Source organism: Lactuca virosa, chromosome 9 (genome assembly GCF_052849685.1).
Source record: "Lactuca virosa cultivar CGN04683 chromosome 9, Lactuca_virosa_CGN04683_v6, whole genome shotgun sequence".
In the NCBI taxonomy this organism is placed as follows: Eukaryota; Viridiplantae; Streptophyta; class Magnoliopsida; order Asterales; family Asteraceae; genus Lactuca; species Lactuca virosa.
Genome location: NC_136434.1, coordinates 61559508 through 61571961, shown reverse-complemented (window position 1 = coordinate 61571961; position 12454 = coordinate 61559508). Strand labels below are relative to the sequence as shown.

At 35.0% G+C, this 12454-nt stretch overlaps 1 protein-coding gene across 1 annotated transcript; it reads right to left on the bottom strand.

Moving 5' to 3' along the window:
- Positions 1-4130: 4130 nt before the first annotated feature.
- Positions 4131-11476, bottom strand: LOC145138130 (trihelix transcription factor PTL-like). The gene is made up of 3 exons (XM_079072269.1): positions 11064-11476; positions 9977-10954; positions 4131-6719 (listed from the first exon to the last, which is right to left on the bottom strand). The coding sequence occupies exons 1-2, from the start codon at positions 11453-11455 to the stop codon at positions 9985-9987; spliced, it is 1362 nt and encodes a 453-aa protein (XP_078928395.1). The 5' UTR covers positions 11456-11476; the 3' UTR covers positions 4131-6719; positions 9977-9984.
- Between the last annotated feature and the right edge of the window lie 978 nt (positions 11477-12454).

The following is a 12454-nucleotide window of genomic DNA, read 5'->3' as shown; positions in this document are numbered from 1 at the left end:
ATTACATCTTTATGTTCCACACATGGTCATTTTCACACTTAGACCATTCGGATTATATTACTACCCTTTCGGTTCGACTTACACACTTTTGGGAACCAAATTTTAGTCAAAAGGTTTTCTTGTTAAAAATTTCGATTGTTAGTTCATTACCTTCAAGTATGTGTGTTAAACACTAAAAAAAAAAAAAAAAAAAAAAAAAAAAAAAAAACATGCGGATTTCCAGCTGCAACTATCTTAAATAGGTGACCGGTTCAATTATTGAACAAATTTTCCAACATTTTGGTCACCCGGCGTTTGATATTCATTTATTTAGGTTTGTATTATTGTATACAGATCGAGTTGTTTCTTTTCGTAAATTGGTGATGTTAGAGAGACTGTTGAGTCGGATACTACGGGAGGTTTGGGCCAACACTAAGTGAACCGATTCGTACAACGGTGCCCGAGCGATTAAACCCAATTACACATGAGAGAAACCGGCAGACGTGAGATCATAGTGTACACTTAAAGAAGAGCTCCACATAAGCCCATCCAGCTGCTTTCTCCCTACTACAGATGTTCTTCATTGTATGCATTTTCCATTGAGGCTGCGACTGTCCATCCCTCCTTACTCACCTAGAGGAGTTGTCGTAGCTGTGGTTTATGGTCCCTTTGTCATCGGATGAAAAATTCGTGAGATAATAGCAAGATCAATTCTGACCATGTTGACTAACGGTGATCAGGTTCCGCGGTTCTATCCATTCTTTTTATTTTCCTTAGGATAGTTCATTCCGAGTTCATTTTAGTCTTGTCTTACTTGAGAACAAGTAAGGTTTAAGCTTGGGGTGATTTGATAGCTTCATTTTATTTACTTCTTTTTATAGTTTTTTTTGCACATTTCATTCGCATTTTAGTTGATTTCCATGCATATTTTCCTTTTTGTTATTTTTATGACCATTTCGGGTACTTTCTAGTTTCTTAAGCATTATTGCAGATTTTTTGGAGACTAGCGGAGCGGGATTTTTGGGAGGCGATTGGACTTGAAGGGCAATGGGGATTTCATGCTTGATGGCTATGGAGGTGATTCATGGAGTGGACTTGTCAATTGCTTGAAGGCTTGGAAGTGTTGAACTTTAAATTTGAAAGGCACGGGAGAATTCTTGAGTGTGCAAGATCGATGATTGGGGAGTTTGCGGAAGCTTTGAGTGATGTGGAGAGGCAAATTGGGCTCAAATTGAAGAAATATTGAAGAGAAATGGGCTAGAAGTTAATTAGACTCGAACTGGGCCAATGGAATAGCTGTGGGGGCCCAAATCTTGAAGGAGCCCAAAAACTCCGTCATAGTCACGCGGCCCGCGTAAGATTCCCCGCGGACCGTGTGGATTCCTGACAAGGGCAAATTCGGGATTTTGTCTAGAGCTCTATATTGGGAAGGTTGGTGTGCCTCTTCAGCCTAATCTTTTACACCCGATTTAGAGGCATTCTCTCTGGAGTTTGGGAGCAAGGCCAAAAACCTTGAGGAACTTCATCTTTTCTTCTCTTGATTCTTGTCAAATGTTTGGTACAATCTTAACTAACTTTGTTTTCTTGAGTTTAGCCATGCTTGGCTAAACAAATCTTGGTTGACTTTTGTTGAATCCTTTGAACTTTTGTTGAATATTGAAGAATCCATGAATTTGTGTTTGAATCTTTATGAAAATGTTTTGTGTTTTAACATCTTATCATCGCTTGTATGTTTTTATTCATGAGTTTAAATGTGTTTGTGGTGATTAGTTGGCTAATTTCTTGATTAAGTAAAGGATCTTCAAATTAGCAAGCAACAAGTGATTCTTGTGTTAGTTTTACTTCACACAATTATAAAAACATTTTCTCCAACATGGTAGTGGAAGCTTTTGACTCCTCTTGGATTTGGTGATTTTTTGGCTCTTAATGCTAGTTGACTTTCACTAATTACAAGCTTAATGGAATTAGTGACTTTGACTAAGGAAATTGTTATGAGCTTCTCTAACCATTTCAACAACTAAGAAAAGTCTAGGTAATCTCAAGCTCATTGGATTACTATAGCCAAATTAAGGATTTAAATCAAGTGTTGCACCATTGGATTCTAATGATATGTTCATCAAAAGTCAAAGTGAGGAACCTTAAGTCAACCATCCTTCTCTTATTGATTTTACATCAAACTCTTATTTTTGTTGAAATTGTTTATTTAAATCTTAGTTTAATTCTAGTTTATTCCAAGTATTTCAAAAGACCAAACCCCCCATTTTTAATTTATTGTCATTTTACAAGTATTTTTACAAAGAGATTTTTCATAGAGTTATAAATTGAACCAATCTCCGTGGATTCGACCCCTTTACCACTATACACTATTTTGGTGTGTAATATTTAGGGTTATTATTTTTGTTGGCCTCGACAACCACCAGAGATACGGGCCTCGCCCACAATTTGCTAAGATAGGATACGGGCCCCGCCCACACTTAGCTACTATCATCTCATACTACGGGCCGACCTTGGTGCCGTAGACCCGTTCCTACTGAAGGAGAACTCACCTCGTAATGTTGGCTGCTGAGTTACTAAATATAAAACTGTCTGACTGCTGCTCCGGAACTCTCCGGCTACAAATCCCATAAACACTAAATCAAATATGGATTACTACTCTCAGGGTAAAATGACTATTTTACCCCTGGTCAAAGTCAACATCTTGGTGAAAGTCAACTTCCAGTTGACCGGACTCGCCGAGTTGGGCCGCCAACTCGCCGAGTCCCTATCATCCTTTCTAATTCTCTACCCACTTCTACTCGTCGAGTTTGGCAAAGGCTCGACGAGTTCTTCTTCGATACTAACATCTAGTTCATCTTCATCTGACTCGCCGAGTTGTATGAACAACTCGTTGAGTCCTCCTTCATCCTATGAATGAGATCAGTCCTTGACTCGCCGAGTTGTATGAACAACTCGTCGAGTCCCTCCACTACTAGATCTGAGCCTTAACTCATCGAGTCCATTACCTACTCACTGATTCCACCTTAAACTCTCAAATGGGGAAAATCGGGGACTCGCGACTCGACTCGTCGAGTCTGAAGTACGACTCGCCGAGTCCCATGCATGACATTACTAAACAGTCGATTCTGCTCGAATCCAGTGCATTCCATTCATAGATCTGGGCTCCTAGGGCTGGTTTTTCACGTAAAGTTTCTAACTTTACGTGTATGCATGCTAATATGAAGCTCAAATACCCAAAATAAGCTAAAGGAAGAGATCTAAGCTTGGAATGAAAACTTGGCTCAATAAAGGTGGCAACCTTGAGCTTAATAGGCTCTGGAAAGCTTAGATCTGAAGTCCATTCATCATATTAACTCTTAATTCGACCTTAAAGTCTAGAAAAGGGCTTAAAATCAACAAGAGCAAACTTCTCAAGAGATCTAATTGATAATAAGCAAAGATTCGAGCTTGATACCTCAAAGGGGACTGAAATACAACCAGAAGTCCGGATCTACTTGCTCCCCTTGAATACTTCTCTTCTCTCTTCTTCCCCAAATCCCCAAGATGCACTAAAACCTTCACAAGTGAGAAAATGCTCCAAAAATGCTTAAGAACAGCTAGGGTTTCGTACGGGACTCTTTGTGGGTGAGGGAGGCTGGTCTTGGGGCACATAAGATGTTTAAATAGGGTGTAAACCCTTGAAATTAGGGTTTCATCCAGACTGGTAGACTCGCCGAGTCCGGGAATATGGACTCGCCGAGTCACCAACTTAAATCGTGCACAAATCCCGTCTCTACTCGACGAGTTGGGCTACTGACTCGTCGAGTACCCCTTAAGAAAATAAAATTACTTTATTTAAATCACATATCAGAAATGGGGCGTTACAATATATATATATATATATATATATATATATATATATATATATATATATATATATATATATATATATATATATATCAATGATATCATAGTCGATATCTAAGGCTGGAGGGAGTGGTGCCACACTTCCTAATTTTATTGCAGTGCCACGTTGGCGCCACATGACATTTTACCACAAAAGTGTGGTTTCTTGCCACACCCAAGGAGTGGTGTCATACTTGTTTTTTTAATAAATAAAAACTTTAGTTTTAATTAAATAATGTTTCATTAATTAAAAAAAACATAACATCACATTAAAAAAAATCCTAAAAAGTTAGAAAAAAAAAACTAAAAATCTTAAACCTACAAAACACACACACACACACACCAAACGATTTAAAAAAATCTTACTTAACAACATTTTTTGAAATTGACTTTCATTGCCAAAGCAATTTCAAGCTCCTCCCCGATCAACTACGATGTGTTCATCGATAGTATTTTCAAGTGGTTTTCCCTTTGTTTCCGAACCACTCTTTCGAAAGCAATTTGTAAAAAATTTCCAGTCTATCATTTATACCATTCATATCGTTCCTGATGTCTTTCAAATCATCCGAACCTGATGCTTTGCTTTTGCCTTTTTTTTTGTTTTCTCCTTTCCCATTGGTCGGGAATGTGATGAAATTTGAACCGACTCATCTTCATTGAGGTCGAAACCAACACACTTTTAATCCTTTAAAACCATTTAGGTTTTAGCACTACAAGAAAAGGACCTATAGAGACGAAAATTGTCGTCCCTATAGGTTCAAAATTCGTCTCTATAGGTGTTTGGGACGACAAGTCGTCCCTATAGCTTTCGTCTCCATAGCCCCGTCGCAACAGATCATTTTGGTCGTCACTAAAAATATCGTCGCAATAAGTTGCCTTTATAGACGACATGTCGTCCAATTCTGGTTCGTCGCTACAAGTTGCTGGTCTCTATAGCTGTATCTATAGAGACGACAAGTTGTCTCTATAGCTTCATCTATAAAAACAACATGTTGTCTCCATAGATACAACTATAGAGACAACCTGTCGTTCCCATAGATACAACTATAGAGACAACAGGTGGTTTATATAGATAGAGATGCAATCGACAGTTGTTACCGTATAGTGACAGCAGCTCGTCGTGGTTGATGCACCTATAGAGACGACACACACCTATAGAGACGACATGTCGTCTATATAGATGCACCTATAGAAACGACATGTCGTCTCTATAGGTATGCCCATACAGCTGCCATTTCCCTCTTTAATTTCCCTGTTTTTGCATCACAAAATTGCTAAATAGGAAATACTAATCTGAATTCTAAATGCAAACATTAATAAGCCATAACACCATTAGTTCAATTATCCCCTGAATGAGAGAGAAGGTATGAAAAGCATCTCAAAATGAAGACAAACATAAGTAACCAAAACCATATGAGCTTCAAAAATATTCACAAAAACACACGCTTGCAGAAAAGATTTTGTGAGTTTCAAGTATCAGATTTATGAACAAAATGATATTGTTGAGACAAAAAAAAAGTAGAGCCCTGATAATACGTTCAGAATATGCCAGTCAATAACTGATAGGTCGGAATTGGAATTGAACTTGATTACTAGAGTTGCTTTGTTTTCTTCTTTCCATTCCAACTTGGTTCTCTCCAAAACCTCAACAACCTACAATTCCATTTCATCCGATATAATCATAATAATAATATTAAATATTAAATGATTAATAATATCAAATATAATTTCATCATAATTCATATCGTGTGTTTAAGGTTTGAAGTCCCTCCAAATCCAGTGACAACTTTCAATTCCCCCAGAACTGTACAACATCATTATAAGTCCATTATTTAAAATATAATTATGTTTATGTATGTATGGATATCATGAAATAGATGATGATGATGATGATGATGATGCTTACATCCACCACATGCATAACAGAAGGTGATAATTGATAATTAAAAAAATTGTTATTAAGAGGGAAGATAGAAAGCTTCAATTTTAATTTTAATAAATGTGAATGTGATGCAAACCTCCTCTGAAGTTAGAAGAAGAACATCACTAAACCTCAGCAACTTAGCAAGTGCTTCTTGTTCTTCAAGTGTCCCAATAGCAAGAGACTTCCCCTTTGGTCATGAACAGACTGATGTTCCAACTTCAACAGCATACTCAAGGGCATGAGTAATCAAATTTGCAGGAAGCTCATGAAATCATAGGCATTACAGAAAAGGGCTTTTGACTTTTGTATATTCCTCTTTGCTTCATCAGATAATGTTCTCATCCAAGTAAATGCAGGTTCCTTGCTAAAATCTGCTCGACTAATTAACAAAATCTAGGTCAAATATTGATGAATTATGATTTGTAAAGTTGGTATAAGCTACAATAAACTTGAACGAACTTTTAATTAATCACGTATATCTGCAAAACGTGTGTCTTTGTAAAGGATCCACCAAGACCCATCTCTTCACATAAAAGTGTCTCGTATGGACTATTGGAAATTTTCCATATATGATAATGACAGGAAGGGTGTGCAGATGTGCATTAAAAATCATCATATGCATAACTATTGTGAATTTCAAGTTACATTAAAGAGTTTAATCCAGGTCCAAGGAGCCCCAACTCTTCTTTCTAATGTTAAGATAATAAGATGATCGTGAAGGAGAAAACACAGAAACCTAGATAAAAAAAATAAGTCGGTGTAAATTTATAAATTTAAAAAGATTCCCAAAACTAGAATTTGATTTTGTACAAGTATGAAGATATGGATAACTATAAACACAACATACCTTATGGAGTATCAAAAATACCCTTCCCAAGTTCACCCTCGGTTAGCAACAATAACGTCATCAATTATGTTTATGGAGTACCAGAAACTGCATATGCAGGATCCTAAAGCTTAAACCAACCAAATAAGTAACTAAAATTTAACTTACATAAACATAATTTGGCATATTAAGTACAAGACTTGATAACAGCAACAACCTATTATATACCAAATAATAGATGAAAGAATGGACAACAATTTGAGCTTACAATCAAACCATAGTCACAACAATTTGAGCTTACAATCCAGTAAAACATAACAATGAAAGTTATAATTCGAAGACTAAAACCGGAAATTAATTTATGGAGTTGCAGATAAGATCATACGAATTTGAAGAATAAGTAAATCAACAAAACAAAATTAACAAAATGAAGTACCAAATTGACAACCCTACCAACAAGAACAAGCTAACTTAAACAAATTTAGTCATGATTCCAGTTAGAGTATTAGTTATAATTCCAATATCACAAGCACTAATTAAGAATATTATAAATGTCTACTCTTACATAGAGTTGAGAGCAACCTGATTAATCGCAGATGTTGCTCAAACAGATGCCAACTCTATTCAGGACCTTGAGTTGCTCGATATCTCGATATTCTTCCTCAACATCAAAATGAGGTTGTCAGTCATTAGAAATCAAATGTCATTTTAATCGCAGATGCTATGCTGGGGAACGAGAAAAGGAGATGGTGATTTGCTTATCGATGTGAGCAAATGGCCTCATGTGAGAGCAACTGTGAAACTATAGAAAATCACAAGTTAGGGATGAAGAAGAAGGAACAAAAAACATAAAAAAATTAGAGATGCGCATGAGCTTGAACGAACCAGTAAAGAAGAATGGAGATTTGCTTGAGCTCTAAAAACCTTGAAGGAATGAGAAATGGAGATGATTCAAGTGTTGACAAATGATGTGAGTAAATAGCTTCCTGAGAGAGAAACGGAGAAGATCGGAGACCACCAAGGGGGAAGGGATTCGCTGATCTGAACCCTATGGGGACGATAAGTCATCTGTATAGCCTCAACTAAACGACGCCGTTTTCCATTTTCTAGTTATATATATATATATATATATATATATATATATATATATATATATATATATATATATATATATATATATTTGGCATGGGGATGACAAGTCGTGCCAATAGTTATCCTCAAAATGACTTCATTTCTTTAAATGGATTAAAAATAATCGCTATCTTAAATTTTTGTTATTTATAAGAACGATAAGTCGTCTCCATAAGTGAACAAGAACGCGCCAAACCCATTTTTTTCCCGCTTAACATGTTGAAACGAGTAGTTGTCGTCGTAGCTTCAAAAGTCAAAAAACGATGGTCAACTCTATTGTGACGACATATCGTCCCTATAGGGAGCCTATAGCAACAACAACTGTCGTCGCTATACATCTCGTCCCTATAACTACTTATTCTTGTAGTGTAGGGCGTTGCTTCGAACCCCATAGGAGCACCTTGGCCCCCACCATTTTTTGTGTTAAGGATCAAATTAACTTATATGGGGTGAATTATGCACCTCCTTAATTACATGTCTTTGAATGTAGCTTAAATCCGTTTGAATATTCGTCTAAATTCCAATTACCTATAATATTTGATGAAACTAAAATCATCTAATTACTATTATTAGCTTGATCTTAAGAGTCATAGTGTTTTCTTTATGTTCAAGAGTTTGTTTCGAAATATGACATCTAACAAAGTCATACAACTAGTGATCACACATTGTAATCTTCCCAGAGGTCATCATCAAAAGAGTCGTAAATCATTGAGTACCAACGGTCAATGTAGTATGCTCCGTTTTGAATCTTAAACCTAACTTTCAGGTTTCACTTCTAACTAATAAACCATCAGCATTCTTTTTTATTAAATAATTTGATTATGGACTTATAATGAAATGTCTAGCAAACTTGAAGTGATATTCAAACTTGGCCTCCTTTGTTCATGAAGTTGCAAAAGGTTGATGGTTTTGTTTTACAAGTTTTCTTATTTAATATAGTACTAGGTGTGAGACCCATGTATTACATGAGTTTATTTAAAAATAAATTAAATATGAAAATTTTACAATTTAAAAAGTTTGAATTTATAAGAAAAATGAGAAAAATTTTGAATTATTAAAATTAATGAGAATTTAATACATTGAATATATTACATATATAAACTCTTTCTAATAAATACCTTACATATATATTACTTTACATATTAAATGTGTAATTTTAATTTAATAAAATGAAAATTACAATAAAATGACAAGTGGAAAATAGAAAATTAAAAAAATTTAGAAAATGTCATGTGTCCAAATGAAGGGGAAAATGACATGTGGCAAAAAGATTTTGATTTATTAGGGAGGATTAAATAATTTGATTATGGACTTATAATGAAATGTCTAGCAAACTTGAAGTGGTATTCAAACTTGGCCTCCTTTGTTCACGAAGTTGCAAAAGGTTGATGGTTTTATTTTACAAGTTTTCTTATTAATATAGTATTAGGTGTGAGACCCATGTATTACATGAGTTTATTTTAAAAAAAATTAAATATGAAACTTTTACAATTTAAAAGGTTTGAATTTATAAGAAAAATGAGAAAAATTTTGCATTATTAAAATTAATGAGAATTTAATACATTGAATACATTACATATATAAATTCTTTCTAATAAATACTTTACATATATATTACCTTACATATTAAATGTGTAATTTTAATTTAATAAAATGAAAATTACAATAAAATGACAAGTGGAAAATAAAAAATTCAAAAAATTTAGAAAATGTCATGTATTCAAATGAAGGTCTAAAATGACATGTGGCTAAAAGATTTTGATTTATTTGGGAGGATTTCGTTAATGGTATATATATGTTCTTATAGAGTTTAAATATTATTTCTTATATATAATATAGAATTGAAAAAATGTAGACATGCCGACTTTATCATTGAAAGCTATATTTTTACAGTATTTTATGTAAAAGGCAATAAGGTATGTATATATAACTTAACACGTATGTATGCATACATACATGTATACACATTAGAAACGACGCTTAAAAAATCATATATCAAATCGACTTCTTACGTATTACAAACCATATATGAGACAATATGAAACAAATTCTTCTAAATCCCAATAGAAAGCTATTTGCTTGAGGACTTGAATGAAGAAAATGCTCAAGTTTTGTAAGAAAAAATGTATAACTTTTGTTTTTGTAACATATAAAAATAGAAGTTTCATATATGCCCCTTGCATTTTGATAAAATTTCATTAATTTCACTTGCATAAATACATGATTTAACTCACCTGGAATATTACATAGTTTCCCACGAACGCTCGCCGTCAATGTTCATTGCGGTGACGCTGAAACAACTATTACGATCTTCCTTGTCGTCCATGGAGTTGCTCGTTCTTGAAGAATCCTCTTTCTTCATGTTCTCGCATTCCATCTTCGTCTTGTTAAAATCCACACAAATCTTTTCCCATATCTCCTTACATTCGCTATCACTTCTACTGTATCCCAAAAGAGACAATTCGAAAGCTACCTCCTGCCAAAGGCCCTCCCCATGTTCTTGATTAACATCTTGAAATCTGCATTCTTTCTCTGTTCGTATACGAATCAAGCTACAGATCTCAGTTTCGATCCAATCTTTTTGTTTTTCGTAATTACCAAGGCACCCATTTATCTCTTTAGAATTCTCCATAGGAATCATGCTTCTGTAACTAGATCCAATCGATCTAACCCTAAGTAGGTTTTGTAAAGCATTTAGTAAACACTCGTCGCGAGTCTCTATACGTGCTACATGGCTAGCCCAAGCTTCACATTCGTGATCCAATCGAGCGGCCTCTTGTTTTCGCCATTCCTCGTCGCTGACCTCCCTCTCATGCTCTTTACGCTCGATCGTACACAATATCTTTTTGCCAAATTCATCTTGTTTAGCCATTAGTTTCGAGAATTGTGATTCCATTGACTCTTCAATTACAGCTATCATTTCCTTCTTTTTCAACTTACGATCACTTCGGATCTTTTCTGACGATGGTGTTCCATGTTCAGCAGAATTATTCGATTGGCTGCTGGGATGAATAACGATATTGCTATTGATACTTCGGTGATCATGTTGATCTCCAAAGAGGAATTCGAGTTGGCGAAAAAACCGATAGTGTTTACCATCATGTTTTCCAACTTTGCCTTCTTTAGTCTTCTTGTAATACTTGTATAAATTTTCGAACTTTTCTTTGCATTTTCTTCCACTTCTCTGGTACCCATACTCTTCATTCATTATCCTACATCACGATCGAGAACAAAATAAGTCATTAAAAAGATTCAAGACTGTGGTTGAGACAACAACTGATATGAACGGATCGATTAACAAGACGTAAGTAGCTAACATACCTCGAGATTTCATCCCACAAAGGGGCTTTATGGTTTGAAGATGTGGCTTCTTTAAAACAAAGGTCAAGTCGAGATCTGATCTCAAGAAGTGCAAGTGTCTCTTGTCTTGGCCATCGGATGGTAGTACTCTGAGCATAACTGGTGGTACCATGGTTCAGGTTGATACCGCTGTTAAAGCCATTCCATCCCGTTTGAGGTGAGTATGCAGGCGGGGGAGGTGGAGGAGTGACGGTGGGGTTGTCACGAAAAGTATGAGGTGGTGGTGCATTAGGGTTTAGTACTTGACGCATGTAAAATGGTACTTCCGAGTCAAGTGAAGGGATTCTTGAATTAAAATGGAGTCTTGTGTGGCCGGTGGTGAACGCCTGCTGGCCGTACTGGCCATGGTCCATGTAGTATGTGGTAATGGAGTATATTTTCAAATAGGGTTGGATAAAAGGCGTATGAACCCTTTTTTATAATATTTACAGAAATTACAAAACTGGTCCGGAAGTATTGGCTTTGTTACGGTTTTAATCCCCAGCCAATTTAAAATGACTGAATTAACATTTATCCAGTTTTCTTTTAAGAATTATGGTATGTTTGATAATTGCTAATTGAGTCAGACTCAATTTTTTATTAGACACGGCAAGATGCATATAAGATGCTACAGAGCCGAATCATAAGTTTTTAATTTTGGTATCAAACAGTTTGAATTCTTACCGGATTCAGTAAAAAAAACACATCATGAATTTAAGTGAAGGTCACACAAAACTGCAAAATTAGTCCCTGTGGTCTCACAAAAACTGTGGATACGATTCAAAAAGTTTCCGACTTGCATTGAAGGTCCAAAATCAGGAATTTATTTTGGTTTTGGTCCTGAAAATGTTGAAATGCCTATTTTACCCTTATTATTTATTTTTTTCCATTTTTTTATTTAGTTTAGTATTTAAAAAATATTATAAAAATAAAAAATAAAAAAAATGTCACCCTACCCCTCTCCACGACTCCACCTATCGTACCCCCTTCTCTATCTCTCTCTCTCTCTCTCTATCTCTCTCTCTCTCTTCTTCTTCTTCTTCACCTACAAATCAAAAAGAAAAAAAAACCTCGATTTTTCGCAACAATCGATGTTCTCAAAATTATTTGGAAACAATCGATGTTCTCTCTCTATCTCTATCTCTCTCTTCTTCTTCTTCTTCACCTACAATTGACTTTCAAATTATCTGGAAACAATCGATGTTCTCAAAATCAAAATGATAAACTTTGGGTGTGTCTCTATTTATTTGGATTTAGGTGAAATGGAGGGTGGGTTCTTGTGATATATATATATATATATATATATATATATATATATATATATATATATATATATATATATATATATATATATATATATATATATATATATA

Bases quoted from the DNA above. Each gene is read 5' to 3' on its own strand.
- LOC145138130 (XM_079072269.1), bottom strand. From the start codon at position 11,455: ATGGACCATGGCCAGTACGGCCAGCAGGCGTTCACCACCGGCCACACA. The intron at 10,955-11,063 runs GTATGTTAGCTA...ATCGTGATGTAG, and splicing joins TTGTGGGATGAAATCTCGAG to GATAATGAATGAAGAGTATG.